Source organism: Balaenoptera musculus, chromosome 14 (assembly GCF_009873245.2).
Source record: "Balaenoptera musculus isolate JJ_BM4_2016_0621 chromosome 14, mBalMus1.pri.v3, whole genome shotgun sequence".
Lineage (NCBI taxonomy): Eukaryota > Metazoa > Chordata > Mammalia > Artiodactyla > Balaenopteridae > Balaenoptera > Balaenoptera musculus.
In genome coordinates this window covers 42060781-42084212 of record NC_045798.1, presented here as the reverse complement: position 1 = coordinate 42084212, position 23432 = coordinate 42060781, and the positions used below count along the sequence as shown (strand labels likewise).

Here is a 23432-nt window from a genome sequence, read left to right as displayed (position 1 = left end):
ATTTTTTTTCTTGATCCTGGCTGATCCTAGCTACATGTAATATCTAGCAGTACCCTTCTAACATCTAATAATCCATTTTCTGGCCTATGCCATTGGAATCTTACAGTTATTGAAGAAATCCTGGTTGTCTTTTATTACACAAGACATAATTATTATTGTGTTTTCTGTCTTCTTTCATGTGCTTACTTTTTAATATTTTTTTGCTGCATGCAATAAGGTCTGTATCAATAAGAACCCCATAAAAGATTTTGGTCTTCAGAATTGCCTTTTTATATAAAAACAAGCAAAATGCAGAGGGAATTTTTTATTAAGTATTAGACATCTGGGTTGACTGCATTAATTTTAAATCATTCCTGTAATATTTCCTCTTTTCATTTGGTCCTTCAGATGCTCACATAATATGCAAATCATTTTAGAATGAACACAAAAGAAACATTAAATATATTAAAATCTGCATTTTAATAAAATTGTCAATGCATAATATATACCTTGCTTCTAAAGAAGAATGATAAAAAGTAATAAAAGGGTAATTTAGGCACAGAACTATTTAATATCTTTTTATATTTTACAATCCAGTGAAAAGTAAATGTAGAATAAAAGCTTGGGGCTCAGATTTGAAAGTGTTCCACTCAAATATTCTCTCCTTTTTTTTTTTTTTTTTTTTCCCTGAAAGGTTCTCGTTGGTCCCACCCTGTGTACCGTACTCTCACAGCGGTACAGTAAACTCACTCTTGAACTCTCAGCACGGAAAATGAAATGTTCCGATGCTTTCTGTTGCAGATGGAGTGGATGTGGAAGATGACCCCACTTGCTCCTGGCCAGCTTCCTCACCTTCGAGCAAGGACCAGACTTCCCCCAGCCACGGAGAAGGTTGCGATTTTGGAGAGGAAGAAGGTGGCCCTGGACTCCCTTATCCATGCCAGTTCTGTGACAAGTCGTTCAGCCGTCTCAGCTACCTAAAGCACCATGAGCAGAGTCACAGTGACAAGCTGCCTTTCAAATGCACTTACTGCAGTAGGCTGTTCAAACACAAGCGGAGCCGAGATCGCCACATCAAGCTCCACACCGGAGACAAGAAGTACCACTGCAGCGAATGCGATGCCGCGTTCTCCAGAAGTGATCACCTGAAGATACACTTGAAGACTCACACGTCCAACAAGCCATATAAATGTGCCATTTGTCGCCGTGGGTTCCTGTCCTCGAGCTCCTTACACGGACACATGCAGGTTCACGAAAGGAACAAGGACGGCCCCCAGGGCGGCTCCAGGATGGAAGACTGGAAGATGAAGGACACTCAGAAGTGCAGTCAGTGCGAGGAAGGCTTTGACTTCCCGGAGGACCTCCAGAAGCACATCGCAGAGTGCCACCCCGAGTGCTCCCCCAACGAGGACCGGGCGGCCCTCCAGTGCGTCTACTGCCACGAGCTCTTTGTGGAGGAGGCCTCCCTGATGAACCACATGGAGCAGATGCACGGCGGGGAGAAGAAGAACTCCTGCAGCATCTGCTCCGAGAGCTTCCACACCGTCGAGGAACTGTACAGCCACATGGACGGTCACCAGCAACCAGAGTCCTGCAACCCCAGCAACAGCCCTTCCCTGGTCACGGTGGGCTACACCTCCGTGTCCAGCACGACTCCGGACTCCAACCTCTCAGTGGACAGCTCGACCATGGTGGAGGCCGCCCCGCCCATCCCCAAGAGTCGAGGGAGGAAGCGGGCCTCTCAGCAAACCCCGGACATGACCGTCCCCTCCAGTAAACAGGCAAAAGTCACCTACAGCTGTATTTACTGCAACAAGCAGTTGTTTTCGAGTCTGGCGGTTCTGCAGATTCACCTGAAGACTATGCATTTAGATAAGCCAGAGCAGGCCCACATTTGTCAGTATTGCTTGGAGGTGTTGCCCTCCCTCTATAACCTCAATGAACATCTTAAGCAAGTGCACGAAGCTCAGGACCCAGGTCTGATCGTGTCTGCCATGCCCGCCATAGTCTACCAGTGCAACTTCTGCTCCGAAGTTGTCAACGACCTCAACACCCTTCAGGAACACATCCGATGTTCTCACGGATTCGCCAACCCTGCGGCTAAGGACAGCAATGCTTTTTTCTGTCCCCATTGCTACATGGGGTTCCTCACTGACTCTTCCCTCGAAGAGCATATAAGGCAGGTCCACTGCGACCTCAGTGGCTCCCGATTTGGGTCTCCAGTGCTCGGGACTCCAAAAGAACCAGTCGTAGAAGTCTATTCTTGTTCCTATTGTACAAATTCTCCAATATTCAACAGCGTTCTTAAACTGAACAAGCACATCAAAGAGAATCATAAAAACATTCCCTTGGCCCTGAATTATATTCACAACGGGAAGAAATCCAGGGCCTTGAGCCCCCTCTCTCCTGTGGCCATAGAGCAGACATCTCTTAAGATGATGCAGGCGGTCGGAGGTGCGCCCGCGCGGCCGGCGGGAGAGTATATCTGTAATCAGTGTGGTGCTAAGTACACGTCCCTGGACGGCTTTCAGACTCACCTGAAAACTCATCTCGACACCGTGCTTCCGAAACTGACCTGTCCTCAGTGCAACAAGGAGTTCCCCAACCAAGAATCCCTGCTGAAGCACGTCACCATTCATTTTATGATCACCTCCACGTACTACATCTGCGAGAGTTGCGACAAGCAGTTCACGTCGGTGGACGACCTTCAGAAACACCTGCTGGACATGCACACCTTCGTCTTCTTCCGCTGCACCCTCTGTCAAGAAGTTTTCGACTCGAAGGTCTCCATTCAGCTCCACTTGGCCGTGAAGCACAGTAACGAGAAGAAAGTCTACCGCTGCACGTCCTGCAACTGGGACTTCCGCAACGAGACAGACCTGCAGCTGCACGTGAAGCACAACCACCTGGAGAACCAGGGCAAGGTGCACAAGTGCATCTTCTGCGGCGAGTCCTTCGGCACCGAGGTGGAGCTGCAGTGCCACATCACCACCCACAGCAAGAAGTACAACTGCAAGTTCTGCAGCAAAGCCTTCCACGCCATCATCCTGCTGGAGAAGCACCTGCGGGAGAAGCACTGCGTGTTCGACGCCAAGACGCCCAACTGCGGCGCCAACGGGGCCTCGGAGCAGGTACAGAAGGAGGAGGTGGAGCTGCAGACCCTGCTGACCAACAGCCAGGAGTCCCACAACAGTCACGACGGGAGCGAGGAGGACGTGGACACCTCGGAGCCCATGTACGGCTGCGACATCTGCGGGGCGGCCTACACCATGGAGACCCTGCTGCAGAACCACCAGCTGCGGGACCACAACATCCGGCCCGGGGAGAGCGCCATCGTGAAGAAGAAAGCCGAGCTCATCAAAGGCAACTACAAGTGCAACGTGTGCTCTCGAACCTTCTTCTCGGAAAACGGCCTCCGGGAACACATGCAGACACACCTGGGCCCCGTCAAACACTACATGTGCCCCATCTGTGGGGAGCGCTTCCCCTCCCTCTTGACTCTGACGGAACACAAAGTCACGCACAGTAAGAGCCTCGATACCGGAAACTGCCGCATCTGCAAGATGCCGCTCCAGAGCGAAGAGGAGTTTCTAGAGCATTGCCAAATGCACCCCGACCTGAGGAATTCCCTGACGGGATTTCGCTGTGTGGTGTGCATGCAGACGGTGACCTCCACCTTAGAACTCAAAATCCACGGGACGTTCCACATGCAAAAGACGGGCAACGGGTCTGCGGTCCAGACCACGGGGCGTGGCCAGCATGTCCCCAAACTGTACAAGTGCGCGTCCTGCCTCAAGGAATTCCGTTCCAAGCAAGACCTGGTGAAACTTGACATCAACGGCCTGCCATATGGTCTGTGTGCCGGCTGCGTGAATCTCAGTAAGAGCGGCAGCCCGGGCGTCAGCAACCCTCCCGGCACGAGTCGACCAGGCCTGGGCCAGAATGAGAACCTGAGTGCCATGGAGGGTAAGGGCAAGGCCGGGGCGCTGAAGACGCGCTGTTCCAGCTGCAACGTTAAGTTTGAGTCTGAAAATGAACTCCAGAACCACATCCAAACGGTCCACCGAGAGCTGGTGCCAGACGGCAACAGCACACAGTTGAAAACGCCGCAAGTATCGCCCATGCCCAGAATCAGCCCCTCCCAGTCGGATGAGGTAAACTCGCCTTTTTAATGTTTGTTCTTTAACCTCCTCGAGAATCCGTCTCCACTTTACGTTTACACTTTGCTCAGCTTTATTTATTGTCAGGTGCCGAGAGATGCTTGGATCAAAATGCAGTGGTGCTTTTCCCCCATAGCCATTAGCTAGCAATTAACTTGCTTCTCGATAAGCAACATTTTGGCTTGAATGGTGCAAAATCGGACTAATTCCAGACTCCCTAGGATATTGTCTTCTCTATGACTGAAGAGACCTGCACTCATGCCAACACTACCTGAGATCTGGAATCTCAGCGTAGCTTCACTGCGAGTTGAAATCCCCAGCTATGACTTGTGTGTATGGCAGAGAGATAATGACATAAAAGTAAGATGCTAGGAGCCAACACTCTGGCTTAGAGTCAATTAAAAAGAATATATATATTTGTGGATAACAAATTGGGTAGGGGTGGCTTTTTAATACCGTGTTGTCAACACTCACTGTTTCTCTTTGTCTTCTGGGTAGTGAGGAAGATGTTTCCAACAACAGGGGTTTTTTTTTGTTTTTTTTTTTAAGGAATTCCTTTATTTTTATTATTTATTTATTTATTATTTTTATTTTTAGCTGTGTTGGGTCTTCGTTTCTGTGTGAGGGCTTTCTCCAGTTGCAGCAAGCGGGGGCCACTCTTCATCGCGGTGCGCAGGCCTCTCATTATCGCCGCCTCTCTTGTTGCGGAGCACAGGCTCCAGACGTGCAGGCTCAGTAGTTGTGGCTCACGGGCCCAGTTGCTCCGCGGCATGTGGGATCTTCCCAGACCGGGGCTCGAACCTGTGTCCCCTGCATTGGCAGACAGATATTCAACCACTGCGCCACCAGGGAAGCCCCACAACAGGATATTTTTTAAAGCCCCTACATTTATTAAGCACCACGCGGTCAACATTCATTTTAAAGGCACTCTCCCCAAGTCTTCGCGCTCTGGGTTTGGGTTCAAAGTGAATGTGTTTTGTTTTTGTTTTTGTAGTTGAAGAGTCGTTTCATGTCTTTTTTCCCATAATGAGTCTGAAAAACAAGTTCATTTACAGTGAAATAGTTTTGTAAGTCATCATTCCTTGAAGCTGAGCAGAGGATGGCTCATTTTATTATCATTTCTTTATGCTTTATCACCTGGTTTCTAATAGCTCTCTCCCCTTCCCTACCTGCCCCTATCTGGAGATCCATCCAAATGAAAACCCCAGGGAGACCTATCTCCCTTCAGTCTGGGGTCACTGCCTTTTCCTTATCTTTCCTCTGCACTCACACCCTCTCCAAGGTCCCCCTGCATCTCCCTGCAGATAGCCATCACTCAGCTGGTAGGGGAAAGCTGAGAAGACGAACGCAGAGCCCATCCTCCTGAAATGTGCATCTGTGTGACAGGCAAACTCCCAAACTTTGAAGCTGCCTTCCCTCTCTCCTCCTCAAGTAAATCGGCACCTTTCTCTCATCTAAATAAACGAAATCCTTTCAAACTGGAAGAACGTTGTTTTGATAATGGCTCATGACTCATGTGTTGGATCAAATCATTTCTTTTGAAACAAATATTTCTAGTTGTAATCATATGAAATGAATTACTTTTTCCAACTTTTTATCTCAAAAATGTTTAAACTTATAGAAAAGTTAAAGGAATAACACAGTGAACATATGTATGTGTCCGTGTGTCCATGTCACAAGTTTATCAGATATAAACATTTTGTTACATTTTTCTCTCTCTTTGCAACCTTTTTAATTAACCTGAGCTACATGAAAGTAAGTTGTAGATAACATATCTCCTAAGAAAAAGGGCATTTTCCTATTTAACCACAATATCATTAGCTCAGGCAATTATTGAAATCAGCTAAAGAAATTAAATAAATCCATACTATCATCTATAAGTCTATATTCAGATTTCCCCAAATCTCCCCCAAATGTTTTATTTTTAAATGCTTTTGAACAAGAATTCTTAGAAAGTTTATGCAGAAAATTATTCCTCTCTTTTGTCTTGTTATGCTTAACATATATAGAAGAGTTTTTATATTCAGGTTTAATTTAAATAGTATATAAAAGGTGTTTAAAATGAATCTCTGTGTGTGTGTGTGTGTGTGTGACTGTCGTGTTATGTGTGCATTTAAAACCAAGCAAAATCTAGCTTTTGTGTCTTAGTAGATTGTTTATGGAGAGGCAAATGCCTGTTTCTTCTTATCTGTTCATGGTTTAGATTTTCTGATATTTCTAAATTGCTCTATATTATACCACTTGAGGTGAAATATTTTAAAAATGAAGGAGGACATATGAATAGTCTTTATCTGTTAATTTGGTTAGAGTTGATTAGGAAAATTTATCTTTAAGGGATGGTCAAGTCTTCAATTATACCTAAAATCTTAATGATAATTTATAAAGCTTAACTATATGCTTCACTTACATAAAATAATATATAAAGTACTTTAAAGTACTTTTTAATTTTAATTCTTACAATAGTGTTTTTTAAGCACCTGCTACTGAAGGTTAAAAATGACTCCATGCAAAAGAGTACCTCCTTATTAAATCTGATTAGTAACTTGTAGCAGTGTCCTTAATTGACCAGATATTAAGATTCAGTTGTACATTTTTTCTTTGTGCCTTAACAGTACACTAATCTATTCAACATTTTCACCATTGTTACTATTTTTTCTTTATTATACTATTTGTCATAAAATTTTATGTGCCCACTTCCTTTCTGATACTCTCTACCATAAAAAATGTAAAGTAGACCATACTATTTGGACTTGACATAGAAAATTATCTAAACATATGTAAAGTTTTACAAAAAGGAGCCTAAAAAGAATGCATCAGCAAGAAAAAGACATATAATAAATATTAATTTGTTCCCATTATTTGTTAGCCAAGTTAAGCTTCTATGACCTTTCATTGTGAGTATTATGTAACTTTTTCACCAGTGGAAGTAAAGGCAAAGTTATTACATGAGGCTTTGCCAAAAGACAGGCATGCCATGTGGGACTAAACTTTATCACAAAAAGAAGTATCACATGTATGTCCATTGACTTAGATGTCCTAGGTAGGAACTGAAGGACTTAGCAATGTAGGTGGTATTTTCACCTCTTCTTCTTGCTGAGGATTGAGGCTTCAGAATAGAAAAGAAGAGAATAAAACCTGAGTACCTAGATGTTGTCAAGAACCAGATTAGATTTTTCTGGGCTATGACTTACAGTCACATAAGGGTATTGATAGATGCTGGAATGCATCTTTCAAAGACTGAAAAGAATGTTACTTGGTCGAGACTAGAGTACCTATTTAAAAGGGATTTAGATATAATCTAGGGAAGGATAAGTACTATATAAACCCATATAATCCAAGAAATAGATGAAAGCCTAGGCATGTGACAATTAAAGAAGAATAATATTAGGTAGCTGTCATATGATGGAGAAATTTGGAATTGAAGACAGAAGATCTGAATTTGAACTTCCATTTCTTCTGCATGCTGATTTCTGAATTTGTGAAAAATGTTCTCTTTGTACCAAAATTCTATAATTATTAGTCTAAATTTGCCATGGAGACTTTGTTTTGAATAAAATATTTGGGGGAACCTAATCATTTCTATTTCCTCCTCAAAGGTTGACTATGATATAAATTTGTACCTGCAGTGATTCCATAAATGGTAGAGAGAATTTGAGAGAGAAAGAACACTGGACATCTAGCTTTTTCCACACGTGAAACACCTCGCAGACTTACTGACATTTACTATGTGTTGAATAAATGTTAGTTCTTCTTTTGGAGTTCGTTGACACTGGCTTGGCTCCCTGGTCAGGTGCTGCCCTATACGGACCTCAAAATGTTGTCTCATGATGATATTGGAAGCATGTGTCCATCTGCCATGGTTTCCTTAAGATCCTTCATATCCAGATTTCTCTGAGGGATGATATATTCACATTTCAATTCACATCATCTCCACAATTCTGTTGAAATTGCTCTTGCAAGGGTTACAAATTATCTCCATGTTTCTAGATGCCTGTACGGTGCCACAGAATCAAAGCTAGAAGGGACAGTGGAGATCGTCTGATTAAGCTGCCTTATTTTACAGACAACAAAACAGACCCACATAAATTGAGATCGGTCTAAGGTCACAGTTAATAAGTGGTAGACAAGAGACTCCGAGAATCCAGGTCTCCCAACTCCAGACTCAAGACTCTCTTTTCGTAATTCCACTGGCACTTTCCTCTAGCTGCAATCTCATCCTTGTCCTTTTCACAAAATCCTCTCGGTGTTGCAGTCTTATTTTATCTTGTCATTCACTTCCTCCACCCTCCTCAAGGGATCTTCTGCTTCTATTGCTGCACCTCAACTGACTGTTCTAAGGTCTCTACCGACCTAGTGGACTGACATAATGCTTTTGGTTTTTTTTAAAGAGAATTTATCGTAGTTTACCTGCTTCTGTACTTATCACTGTTGGCCATTCCCTCCTAATTGAACCTCTGTCTTCCTTCCTGTTTCCCTTCGTTCCTCTTTGAATGTTCCGTAGCCCTCTCTGTCCTCTCCCTGCTTCTGCAAGATAGTGTCCCCATTGCTACTGTCACTCTACTGACCTCCCCGCTTCACGTGGCCTCATCCACTCCCAGGGTTTCAACCACCACCTTTTACCGATGACTCTCCAAATGGTGTTTCCAAAAGACGGGAGGGAACTTATGGGGGCTGATGGTAATATTCTGTATCTTGATTGTGCTGGTGGTTACAAGACTGTATGCATTTACTAATACTCACCAGATGTAAATTAGTGACTTTTTGCATGAGTTACACCTCAGTGAAGCTATTGCCAAAAAAAAAGGTGTCTTTGACTCAAACCCCTCCTCTGAAATTCAGACTCATACGCACAGCTGCCTGCTGGATATATATGCACTCACATGTTCCTGTGAACTTCGAACTCAGTGGGTCCAAAATAGAAATCATCCTTTCTCCAAACCTGCTTTTTTTCTCAAGTATTCTATTTCACTTGTGGATCCATTGATCTCCTTAGTCTTTTCTTTTTCTCCACATCCAGTTGGCCATCCAGCCATCTCGATTTCTACTCATGTATTTCTGAATCAATCCCCTCTTCTCCATCCTCTTACCACATTTTAAGTTCAATCTCTAAACTACTGAAGCAGCCTCGTAACTGTTCCCTCTGACTTTAGTGTTCATACTTTCAGATCCATCCCCACAGAGCTGCCAGAACAATCTGTCTGAAACACAAACCTGAATAACATGCCCCTCCCTATTTGGAGCATTTTAAGTGCTCTGCACCTCCATCCCTATAGGATGATGTCATAACCCTTTTATTGTGAAATATGAGACTCTGTAGGTCCCTGGTAAAATTTCTCCCTCTTTCCTTACCTTTCACCTTATTCTGTACTTGGAGGTGCTTTAATTAACCCGCACACAACATGCTGCCTCTGTATCTTGCTAAGGTTGTCCAGTTCCTTCTGCCCAAATAATCCCTCTCCTCCTGACTGCCCTCTGTCTTCCATGAGGCTGTCCATCTTTCCCTTTAATTGGAGATCAGCTACTCTAGAAGGCCTCCTCTGACCCCAGCTTATCACCACAAACATCTCCCTTCTCCTGGAATGCCCTGTCTATACAATATGTTACAAATTTCATATGAAAATTGTTACAGTGCTTTATAATTATCTATGTACATTTCTCTTTTCTTCCCCTGCATTCCTTGGGGCAAGAATTTACTCAATCTGATATTCCTAAGCCCTATGCTAACGCCAGGCCCATCGTAGGCAGGTGCCTCAGTGCTGTGTCTGGCTGGTGGCTCTCCCAGAGCCTTTCCCCATACAGGGCAGTAGCATGGCAGGACAGCTGGCCGCCTGGCTTTGTTTCATTCAAGAACCACCTGACACAGTGACTGGAACCTGAAGGTATTAAATAAATTTGTGTTGTTCTTCTGCGTGTGTTAACTGTAGGATTGCTGTTTATATTTTTACCACATTTGGACTCAAATCTTGTTTCATTGTTACTGAAGTGCTGTTCTAGATATTCAGAGCGTGTACGGGTCTGCTGATATTATCCCACTCCACTTCAACGTCTGCTTTCTCAAGGAAGTTGTAATTGTCCTGCCAAGGTTGCCAGTGGTCTCCAGGTTCATCTCCGTAGCACTCTGCAGGGTGGACAATTCTTGCCTTGCCGTGCCTCTCTCTGACTTCATGGCGTTCCCGCTCCTAGTTTTCTTCCTACTTCTGCCTTTGGAGATTTCTCGTCCTATGCCTGTCCTAAAAGTGTAGGAATTCTTTGATGCTCAACCTTGGTCCTCTTTTACTTCTCTGTCAACTCTCTCCATAGGCAACTCCTCTATTCATGTAGCTGCAACTATTTCTTTGCTAAGAATTCCCAAATTTATGTTTCTAGCCTAGATCTCCTCTTAGTTCCAGATTACTGTGTTCTACTGGCAGCTTGACTTTGCCATTTGTATCTCGTTTAGACTTCTGAAGTGTAACGTGTACCTACTAAAAGCTCTTGATTCTCTCTCCTGAAGCCTATCTTTTTCCTAACTTCCATCATTTTTGGTAAAGGGATCTACCCTACACCCAATTACCCGAGCAAGAAACCCGGGAATCACTCCTGATTCCTCCCTTTCCCTCTTTCCACACATCTAATCTATTAATAAGTTCTGTGGATTCCACCTCCAGTGAGTATCCCATCCACTTCTTTCCATCCCCAAAGCCATCATTGTGGTCCAGGCTACAGTCATTTCTGGCCTCCTGAGAGAGTCCTCTCCTTCATCTTCTGCCTGCTTCCCATCCATTCTTCATGCTGAAGTGGGAAGGAGGCCTGTGGACATGTCAATCTCATGATGTCACATAAAATTCTTCAGTGGCTTCCCATTTCCCTCAAATAAAATTCCAACCTCTCACCAGTTTGTGAGACCATGCATATCCTGGCCGGCCTGGCTGCCCTCACTTTGTCCCGGTTGGCTCTTCCTTGTGCGCTGCACCCAGCCTCCCAGCCTCCAGGGGGATGGGGTGGGGGGGGGGTTCTGCTTTGGAGTCTTCACATGTGCTCCTTCCTCACTTGGCCTGCACTTCTGAGCCAGCCTCTCTGCACCACCGGTTCTTTCTCGGCTGTCAGGTGGGCCTTCCCTGAAAATCTTATCAAAGTTGGTTTCCTTCTGAAGATTTTCTTTTAAAATAGTCGTTTTTGTTTACTTGTTTATTTCCTTCTTCCCCTTTCTCACCTATGAACATCCAACAGCTTAACATAAGAGCTTAATAAATATCAATTGAATAAATGAACATAGTGTAAGTACTTCAAAATGACAAAAGTAGTGTATACTCCATCTTTGGATGTATTTGCAGGTATATCTAGTAACTAATACACATAGATGTAGACAAGTTTACCCAAAAGTACTGAGATGCTTTAAAATTAGGTGTGATCTAAAAATATTAAATAAGCTAAAAGGCTTGAAAGTTCTAACAATTCAGAGATCATCTTCAGTGTGAAGGTCTGTTTTAAGTGTGTCTCAAAGTCAATATTCTTCTTTTATAGTTCTTACACTGAAAATAGAAACGTACATGTTGACATGCTTAAGCTCCAGAGTTCTTTTTTGTTTTGTATAATAAAAATTTCCGTATGAGGTTGAAAGAAAAATGTCAAAGTTTTTGTCTGTCAAATTGCTGGTATTAAGTTTTGCTAAGCAAAAGGAGCAAAAATAAATGAGTTACGTTTCCTCTAAATAAACAATAGCTTAAAATTAAGTAGAAAAATTACATGACCAAATAGATTTGTAAAATTCAAGATGTTCTTGGAATAGACTTAGTTGCTTTTCCAAGTTTAATCTGCTTTCAGATTTATTGTTGTTGTGCTCAGTATTTGTTTGGCATCTACAATGCACTAGAACAGGGGGTTAATGACCCCTGGCATAAGTATCGGGGTGTGGAACATGGAAGCAGCTGCCTCTCATCCACTATCTCTAGTCCCATGTTCACCAAGCGTTGATCATTGCATCACACATTGAATTTGCTACCACTACCATCCCTAGATTTTCTGTACTTACTTCCAGTTCTGGATTTTTTGCTGATGCTTTCCATATGCATACAGTGTCTTTTAGAACATATGGAATTCAGAAGTAAGAATGTTTTTGTATACCACCATGAATCTTGAATTGCTCATATTTGTCCATTGAGTACTAGGCCAAAGAGTTTGAAATCACCCTCTGTAGCGGTAGAATTCTGTTTAGCAGGAGCATTTTACATGTAGCTGAAATGATATCGAAGTCGAGGTTAGTGAATATCTACTTAAGGTACTTTTGAATAATGAAAGAAAATGGAAAGCTACATTCTGGATCTCTTATTACTGGTTGGCTCCCCTCTCTGTGTAATATAGATGCAGTTTTCTAGTAGATGTACTGTATGTTTCTAGAAATTTAACAGCCTAATTATGAGAACCTTGTAAAGACTTTTAAAAAAACTAAATAGCCAGTTCCTTATTTGTATATATTTTTTCACCTTTTAAATGTGCATGTTTTTAAGGGTTCTATTTTTAATATGTTTTTTTCTTCCCTTACCCTCATTTCCTATTACTGAATTATTATCCCATACAGATGAGTGAAATATCAAATTTCAACCTGTAACCTCTCGTTAAGCCCTGTCCTAGATTTTCAGTTAACTTGTTTGACATTACTGGTTGAACATTGTGCTAGCCATTTGATCAAATCAAATCATAATTTCTTTTTTTTCTCTCCAGTTTTTGTCTGTGTTCCATGATTCTCCTAATTATTCTTGTCTGAAACTTTGTATGTATCTCCTACATCTTGTTTGGTCTCCTAACCTTTTGAGTTGGTCACTCTCCAGGTGCTGTATTTTCTCTTCTGTTTGCATCTCCTGCGTTCTCTCTCCAGTGCAAGTCTTATCCTTGTAAACTAACTGATCTCTTTTACTCTCTTCCTATCATAATTCACAACAGATTTAAAAGTTTAGGATCTCACAAATCACGTTTTCTGACCACAATACATATACATTATAAATAAAAAAGTTATTTTTTAAAACCCCATAAATTTTATTTTATTTTTATAAATTCATTATTTATTTATTTGTTTGTTTGTTTGTTTGTTTTGTGGCTGCGGTGGGTCTTTGCTGTTGCGCATGGGCTTTCTCTAGTTGTGGCGAGCGGGGGCTACTCTTCGTTGCAATGCGTGGGCTTCTCATTGCAGTGGCTTCTCTTGTCATGGAGTGTGGGCTCTAGGCACGTGGGCTTCAGTAGTTGCGGCACATGGGCTCAGTAGTTGTGGCTCGCGGGCTTTAGAGCACAGGCTATGTAGTTGTGGCGCACAGGCTTAGTTGCTCTGCGGCATGTGGGATCTTTCTGGACCAGGGCTCAAACCCGTGTCCTCTGCATTGGCAGGCGGATCCTTAACCACTGCGCCACCAGGGAAGTTCCCAAAACCCCATACATTTCAAAATTAAACCACCCATGGAACAAAGAGGGCATGGAAATAGCAATTAAAAACACTTCAAACTGAAAGACAACTATATTTTAAAACTTGTGAGATATAAATTAAAGCAGTATTTAGAGGGAAAGTTATTAGAACATAAAAATACATATTAGAAAATTTTAAAAAGCTTAATATCAATGTGATAAAAATCAAACTTAAGACATTAGGAACAGAACAAGAAAACAAACCCATAAAAAATAGAAACGAAGGAAATAGTAAAGCTAAGAGCAAAAAGTAATGAAATGTAAAACAAACAACAAGGAGGCCAACAAAGTAAAACATTAATTTTTTGAAATGACTAACAAAGTTTACAAACTTCTGGTGAGATTAATCAGGGTAAAACAACAAGAAATAAACAATATGAATAATGAAGGGGGAGCCATAACTTCACATGTGCAGAAGTTAAAAAGGTAGTAGGGGAACCACTACACATATCAGAATGACTGAAATAAAAAAGAATACATAAATTCTTTTTTGCAAGAATGAAGAGCAATTGGAACTCTCTTACTTTACTGGTGAGAGTATAATTTTGTATACTGCTTTCAAAAACTGTTGGGCAGTATATACTAAAGTTGATTACTAGCCTACTCTACGACCCATCAAGTCTATTCCTAGGTTTATATCTAAGAGAAATGAATGCACATGTTTAACAAGTAATGAACAAGAATATTCATAGTAGCTTTTGCATATAAGCTTTAAGCGGGAGTCGAAGTGTCTGTCAAAATAGAATAAATGTATAAATACACTCATACAATGATTATGAATTTTATTTCATTCATATGATGGACTACTACACAAATAAAGAAGAATGAACTACCGCTATGTAACAACCTGGAATATTCATATACAAAATGATGAAAAAAAGGAACCACACACATCCTACTACACAATTCCATTCATATAAAATTTAAGAATGGGCAAAACTAATTTCTGATAATCGAAGTCAGAATAGTTACCTTTGGGATGGTATCAACTAGGAAAGGGTGGAAGGAAACATTCTAGAAATGTTCCATATCTAGATCTATGTGGTGGTTACACTGGTATTTGTAAAATTCCGTAAATCAGGCATATTCTTAAGGTTACAGCAGTTTACTATACATATGTTATTTCTCAATAAAAATTTTACAGAATGCACCAAAAACACACAAAATAAAGAAGAGTAAGATAATACTGTGAAGAACTTTATGCTAATAACTGGATAATTTTGATTATATGGGAACAGTCTTAGGATGATATGTTACCAAAGCTGGCTCAAGAAAAAGAGAGAGGAGTAGAATGATTCCATAAATATTAAAGAGTTAATAAATTGTTGAAAACCTTCCCACAAAGAAAATACCAGAACATACACATAATTCCAAAGCTGTGCCAGAAAGTATAAAAAGAGGGAACACTCCAGTTCATTTAATGAATCTAGTATAACCTTGATGTCAAAACCAGACAAAAATGTAAAATGAAAATTTAGGCCAGTTTTACTCATGATTTTATATTTTAAACTTTTAAACAAAATGTAAACAAACTAAATTCACACTGGTAAAAAATGATTTTTATACTATAACCAAAATGATTTTATCACAAGAATACAAGGTGGGTTCAACCTCAGGAAATCAATTAATTAATTTTACCACATTAACAGTTTAAAGGAGATAAATTATATGTTAATCTCAAGAGTTGCAGAAAAAACTAAATTCAACATACTTTTGTGATCAAAAAGAACACTTAATTAGGGATAGGCAGTAATTTCCTTACCCTTATAAAGACTGTTTAAAATATCGGCTTCAGCAAGCATCATCATTAGTGGCGAAATTTTAATGCAATTATTATTTTATAATAAAATCACTAATAAGGCTTCCTGGGTGATTTAACCAACAATATAAGATAAAACAAAAATGAATTTACTAATAAAAAAACAGGTAACACTGAAATTGAAAAGAACCAAATTAAACTCATTTAGAGGTCATATGTTTGTTTGTAAAACAAAATCCAAAGAATCTAAAGACAAACTATTGTAATGAATAAAACTTTAGCAAAGTTGCTGGCTACCAAATCAAATCATACAAGTTAATTCGATTTTTATTCATCACCAAAAACGTTAGAAAATATGAATTTTAAAATAATTCCATTTATAATAAGCTCAAAAATAGGTACTTAGAAATAAATCTTATAAGGTGTGCAAGACTATGGAGAAAATGATAAAACATTATTAAAAGATATTGTTAAAGACCTAAATAAATGATCAGATTTAACTTGTTCAGGAATAGGAAGACTCAATACTGTTAAGCTCTCAATTATCCCTAATTTGATCTGTGGACTCACAGCTATTCTAGTGAAAATTTCTACAGGTTTTAAAGTGTACTTAAAAAAATTTTTTTTTTTTGGAACTTGACAAGCAGATTCAAAAATGTATACTGAAGAACAAAAGGTCAAGAATAGCAAAGATACTCTTGAAGAAAAAGAGCAGGTGGGGTAGGATTTGTCCTACTCTGTAGTCAATTTATAATAAATCTGCAGTAATTAGGATGACATGATATTTGTCCACAGAACAAAATAGAGATTCTCCGAAAGAGATATCAGACTGAATAGAGTAGAGCTGTCTTTGCACCTCAGTGGGGGAATGAATGGAGTATTCAACTTGTTAGCCATAGAGAAAAACAAAATAAAATTGAGCCCCTACTCACGTGTGTAAAAATGTGTGAAAGAACAAAACCATAAATCATAGAAAAAAATAGAATTTTTTATGACCTTAGATTAGGGAAAGATTTCTCAAATAAGACCCAGAGAGTATAAATCACAAGTAAAATGATTGATATGTTCATCTACATTAAAAATAGTAACTTCCATTTACCAAAAGTTACCATAAAGTGAGCAAAAATAAGAGCTCCAAGATAATAAAATATATTTATAACACATATAGTTGGAAAAAGTATTAGTTTCCTAAATAGATAAGAAATAGCCACAAATTAACAGGAGAACTCAAATCACCAAATAAGAAAATATGAAATTAACATGAACAGGCATTTCACAAAGAGGAAACATGAAGATCCAGTAAACATGTGAAAATGTTTAATCCTCATCAGTAATATGGGAAATGCAAATTCAGACAGAGAATAATAGATGGTTTGAGAAGACCACACAGGAAGCTAAGTTGGGCACACAGGTGTTTGTTTAATAGTTACTATTTATATATTACTTATGTTTACTGTTTGTAAGCATTTAATATTTAACTTAAAAAGCAAAATAATCAGAACCATAGTATGCAATCAGTATTACTTATCATAAATATAAGATAAATATAAAAGTAATACAATTAATAGAAAATAATGTTTTAAAAATTCTAGCTATACTCATACCTGCAAAGGTTTGTCAGTCTGAAACCTGTTCTTTCATTGTTACGAGTAAGTTTGTCAAGGTTTGTAGAGGTATTAAAGACATATTAGCATCTTAGTGAGACTTTTTTCTTTTGTGTAATTAGAAAGAGCCGTATCCATGCTTTATAGTTGAGGTGGTGCATATCTCACACTTTGGGGAACATTAATCTATAGCATTAACTTTTTATTCCTCGTCTGGTGCTTCAATTTAAGGTAAATTTATTCATTTCCTGCAATGTACAAGGCATTAGGCTATCAGGTTTGTAAAGAGGATGAGCATTATACGAATATGGTTATTTGAATACATGTCTCTCTTCCCAGTATAGCCCCCTGAGGGCTTATAGTTTACTAGGAAAAAATTAATGTATAGCAATAAATACAGTATAAAGTAGAATGGAATATGTGCCTTAATAGAAGTACTAGTGAAGTGCTACAGTAGTTCAGAGGAGATAGCAAATAACCAGGCAGGAGTTCGCTTTGCAGGTATCTGTGTAAAGAGGGAGCAAAGCGGAAAGAACTCCCAAGCAAAAGTCCGAAGGCAGCAGCGTGCCTGGCAGGCTTAGGAATAGCAAGGGGCTAAGCGTGGCTGCAGCACAGGGAGCCAGAGTGAGGGGTGCAGGCAGGGCTGCATGGTATCCTCCGTGTTTCTCAGGAGAGTTTCTTAACACGTCATAGGTTCTCAGTCAACACTTGTAAATAATTGAAAGCTGGTGATGAAAACAAATGGAAAAAGAAACAAAGAAGGAACCACACATAAATAGAACATAAGACTTCTCCTAAGTATGTAATAGACTATGCAATTCGTGTCGTAAAGAGATTGAGTGGCAGGTGAAATCCTATAAAAAAAATCCCCATGTCAAGGCAAAAGATTGATTTTGTTCAATTAAACATTATATTACATAAGCAAGCCTTCAACTGAGTCTGAACATGTTTTGTTATTCCGAGATTGCCCCTATGGGTATGGAGAGTTTACGCATAAGCCACATAACGTAGTAGAAGAAAATATTGTACTTAGAGAAAAACCGAGTTCAAATAACAGTTGACAGAACCATCTGTGTGATCTTAACTAGTCTTTCCTAAGCTTGAGTTCCTTCATTGCTAACATGGGCATAATCCATATTTTGCCTACTTTATAGTGTTATTGTAAAGAGCAGATCATATGTTTGTAAGAAAGTTCTTGGTAAACTGAAGCACCTGACAAATGTTGCATATGGTACATCATTTATATAATATCTGTGTATAAGTCAGCACATATCCCTATGTATGTATGTACACATTCATATAATTTATATCTAAAATGTGCTTCAGTTAATTTATTACTATAATCTAGAATAATTTTATCTAATACTAGAACTATGGATTATTTGGTAAAAATGCATTGAAATCAGTCATCATGTGTCTACAAAGTTGATTATATAGAAAAGCGTAATCAAATATTAAAACAAATATAGAAGCAATGAAATCCAAGGGACAAAGAGAATGTAAAAGCCACAAAGATAAAATATTATTCAGAGATAGCATCAGGCAACAATAAATATAAAAGGTAGAAAAACGTGTAAATAGATGAGAGTATAGGTGGAAAAAGGAATTATAGATAAGAAATCGAAAATGTCCAATAGTATTATTGGATTGAAACATATCATGGAGAGCAGGAGAGCAAAAAAAATCTTGGGGAAATAATATCTAAGAAAGTTAAAAATTGTAAATGAAAGGCATAGTAAGTGAATATCAAAATAAGACACTTTCTCCTAAGCTCAAGAAGCAAGTGAATAGTTTGAGAGGTGGTTAATTTTAAAGAACTATTATTTATTTGCCTAAAACTCACTAGCCATTTTCTTCATGGATCAAATATATTTACATTCTGGGGAAAGAAAAGTGGTGAAAGTTTTGCTTTTTTTTTTGTCCTTGGACAGGATTTATAATTTAGATGCATAACCTCTTGATTTATTTTTGTAACAGAGTACTATGTTTTAAAAATTACTAGTAAGTGATTGAGAGATATTTTGAAGCAAAGATATACCATGATTAGAAATCAAAGTGGCATTGATAAACCGAGCTTGACAAAGTCTGATGTTAACGTACTCCTCTTAAGATAAATCTAAGGATTATCTTGTGTATTTTATAAGTGTGGCTTACAGTAAGGAAGCAAAAATGAGCTTCCTGATTTCATAAGAGCTCATGATAAAGAAATGTCCAGAAATACAAATTTAATTATGAAAGCGACCACATGTTTAATAAAGATCATTTTTTAAGAAAAAGTAAGAGGAAGAACAGAAGAGTGGAAAGAGTTGGGGGGGGTAGAAGGAAGGGTGGGAGGGGAGGACTACATGACCAGATAAGATAGTTGAAAAACTGGCAGGAAGCCCTCTAAGTTTAATGTCTATACCCACTAGGACTGGAAAATTGAAATCGTTTTGGTGGAAGACAGATCCTTTTAGCACCATTAATTGGATCTGGATTGATATCATTTTGTTATACAAATTTAAACGATGCCAAAGCAGACATTCCCCAACTGCTGATATTAATTTGCATCTAGTTCATTCATTCATTCAACAGTTATTGAGTTTCAGACACGTGGCAAGCAGTGTGCAAAGACACTGAGTACACAATGACAAACATCATAGATATTGTTTCATGTTTCTCTTGGCAAAGAATTAAACCTTCTAAAAGGAGATATACCCTCATATAGTGAATCATGTACATATTAAGATGGTGAGGAGTTGACAGGATTGGAAAAATGGATATTCTCAAATGCCTTGTAAGGATAGTCACATTGAAATTACAAAATGTCTTTTAAAAGAATGACTGACTTATCACCTGGACTTTTAAAGAATATCGAGAAAATATTACAGTGCTTGCCTTGCACAGATTCTATATAAAATGTCTAATTTCATATTACCATCTTTTTCTTAATGTTTCCCCTCGTATTCTATACTGTAGAGTAATGTTCTCAAGGCCCTGTTGGGAAAGGGCCCCATATTTTCTTTTATATTTTGGGATATTTTTAATTTGAAAAATGTCTAGCTTTATAAGATATATTATCAATAATAATTATGCAGAGGTTTTTCAGGTCCACAGTTTAATTTTCTGGGATAATCTGAAGGAAGGCTGGGTCTTATCTGGTTGTACTATGCAGAATTTAGGTGTTTTTGGTGGCAGCAATCTGGTTCCCTCCAGTAAATTTCTCTGAAAACACTTACTCTTGAGTATACTTATAAAAAGCCCAAATCAGTTCTCTTCTGTGTGGTTCAGACACTCCTTCATAAATGCTCCATGTCAGGCAGTGTGCTTGGGTGATGGAGCTGTAGAGGGGAAATAAGGCATAGTTCCTTAAGTGACAGGAGACCTTAGAATGTAATGTGAATAGATGCTTTGAATATAATATAGTAAATTCCAAGCTAAAAGTAGGCACTGAGAAATGAGTACCCCCCAAAGAAGGCAGCAGGTAGTAGAAAGAACCAGCGATGGAGAGGTGGCTATGAAAGCCATTCTGCAGCACACGTCCAGGAGGAGACACAGTAAGCTTCAAGCAGGATAACGAGCCAGCGTGGCAGTAGTTACCAATTCCTTTTTGTAAATGTGCACACCCATCATATAAATGTGGGTGTATTCATGGTGACCCAGAGTTCTAGGCTTGCTAGAAATTTCTGTGAGTCACTTTCTGTGAGTCACAGACAAGGACACTTCATCTCTCTGGGGACCTCACTTTGATTGTCTGTGATGAGGAAATTGAGATATTCACTTGTCCCTCTCAATTCTCAAACTCCCCAATATTCTATATAAGCTTGTGCTAGTACCTTTGAAAATATGAAGAATATGGTGGCATTTTATTCTATTTTTAAAAGATATTTTTGGAATGATGAATGAGGAGGGATTGAAGAAATCCAAATAATTTCAGTTAAATCAAGGGATTAAAAGAACCCCACCACCTATATATTTATATACATGGTAACTGCACAGTATGTTTTAGAATAGGTAAAGTCAAAGCAACAGACCTCTATCCTTAAAAACTTACTGTTGAAGAGTACAAGCAACAAGAATAAAAAAGTAAACACCCACGTTGTTGTGTGGGTGTTATTGCTAACAAGCTTTACGGAGCAGGTGGGATTTTAGAAGCAATCTGAAGGAGAAGAGAAGGGTGGTGTGACACGCTTCAGTAGGAAAGCGGTTCAAGTGGAAGGGATGGACGAGAGAAGGCAGAACCCGAAATGAAAATAGGGAGGAAGAGAGAAGCGAAAAAAAAACTGCTGGGAGTAGGAGGACAGGAGGTGGTATATCTCATTGGAATAAGAGTGATAAAGGACCAGGCGATTTGGGCAGATACAGGGTAACTGAAATGACCCAAATAAGAGGGAGGGTGTTCTGTAGACGAAACACACACTACCAGAATGTGCAGTATTCCTTTCACAGAAGAATAGCTACAAGGATAGATTAGGAATATAAACAAAAGGGAATCACTGTGACTCCACAGGAGCCTTCATCTAAAGAGAAGTGGAAGGAAGCAAAGATTTTTTTATTTTACAATGAACAGGTATGAGTCATTCACACATTAATTGATTGAGTGTAAATATTTACGTTATGTATTGCATAGATACAAATGGGTAAGACAGAGCCCTCTCCCTACCCTTACAGCCCTTTAGAGATAAATCAGTTTTATTGAAATAATTCTGATACAACATGTAATGAATTATAAGAGAATCAAGAGGAAACTTTTATGATTTAATATTAAATAAAACCTCTCTATGTCAACCTTTTGATATGTATGACGAGTCTCTAGTAAATGGTACTAGTACTTGTAAAGAGTTCACAAACCTGTCTACATTCTCAACTTGCTTTGAGGGCAGAAGTTATATACTTAAGAAAATATGTCTTAATGAATCCTAAAATATTTTTTTTCTTTCTCACAAAACTTTCATCTCCAGTAGCTGAATCAGGAGAAATCTGAGAACTGGAGATGAATAAGTGAGCCTAATAAAGCATCTCTCTCCAAGGGAAATTTGGGCTTAAATTCAGTTTGTTTGTTTTTTTTAAAATTAATTAATTAATTAATTAATTTTGGGCTGTGTTGGGTCTTTGTTTCTGTGCGAGGGCTTTCTCTAGTTGCGGCAAGCGGGGGCCACTCTTCATCGTGGTGCGCGGGCCTCTCACTATTGTGGCCTCTCTTGTCGCGGAGCACAGGCTCAGCAGTGTGGCTCACGGGCCTAGTTGCTCCGCGGCATGTGGGATCTTCCCAGACCAGGGCTCGAACCCGTGTCCCCTGCATTGGCAGGCAGATTCTCAACCACTGCGCCACCAGGGAAGCCCCTTAAATTCAGTTTTTAATGTTAGACATCAAGTTCAAGAACATAAAAAGGCAAATTTTGAGGGAAATAAATAAATGTGTTAGGAGACAATTCATTTTATTTAAAAAAAAATAAATTTATTTATTTATTTATTTTTCGCTGCCTTGGGTCTTCGTTGCTGCGTGCAGGCTTTCTCTAATTGCGGCGAGCGGGGGCTACTCTTCATTGCAGTGTGCCGGCTTCTCATTGCGGTGGCTTCTCTTGCTGTGGAGCACGGACTCCAGGCGTGTGGGCTTCAGTAGTTGGCAGCACGTGGGCTCAGTAGTGGTGGCTCGCAGGCTGTAGAGCGCAGGCTCAGTAGTTGTGATGCACGGGCTTAGTTGCTCCGCGGCATGTGGGATCTTCTCGGACCAGGGCTCGAACCCGTGCCCCCTGCATTGGCAGGCGGATTCTTAACCACTGCGCCACCAGGGAAGTCCGACAATTCATTTTAAACTTAAAAAAATAAAATAATTCTCCCTGAACTTCAAGGTAATAAATTCCTTCCATGAAATTTGTCTGGTATAACTCATGGAAATTACTCCATCTTTGACATGGGTTTTGTTTTTTAATGAATACCAGTTGGATTTTCTTTTTTTTTTGCGGATTCAATTATTTCCTGTTTTTTGACTATTGATGATACCTTTGAAATAAACTAATGCCGTTTTATCTAATATTCAAAGAGAACCCAAGAGAAGCTGAAAAATGGTTCAACTTTTTTTACCCCTTGATTTCAAAGTTACTAGTAGCTTAAATTTATATCTTCATGGAGTTTTGGATTTTATTTGTAAAGATAAATATTTTTTCCTTTCTTATACCACATGCACCTGTGCAAAATTTGTCTATAATTAAAAGAAAAAATGCATTTTAATGAATCATTTAAAGCAAAAATCCTTTTCCAGATTCTTTCTGACTAGATTGTTGTCTCTCTCTTTTTCCTGTCCAGAGCAATCTTCTTTAGCCCTTCTTCTGTTCTGAATTACCTTCCTCATTCCACCAAATTCCCCCACCAGACTGTGAGCAACTTGCCTGGCATGTACTAGACATTTTGTATCTGGGTTTTGAACTCAAGGAAATTATTTCCATTTTAGACCTCAGATCAAGTCTTTTCTCTCCCAGGGAGCTTTTCCTGATTCTTGTAGACCATATTAACCCATGC

The 23432-nt window shown here is 39.4% G+C and overlaps 1 protein-coding gene across 6 annotated transcripts in view; it reads left to right on the top strand.

Moving 5' to 3' along the window:
* Positions 1-23432, top strand: part of ZNF521 (zinc finger protein 521) — a 280604-nt gene that overhangs the window by 115715 nt on the left and 141457 nt on the right. For all 6 annotated transcript variants that reach the window (XM_036823680.1, XM_036823679.1, XM_036823682.1 and 3 more), the window contains one exon: positions 781-4133. In XM_036823680.1, coding sequence (XP_036679575.1) covers positions 781-4133 — 3353 coding nt within the window. The remainder of the gene's footprint in view (positions 1-780; positions 4134-23432) is intronic.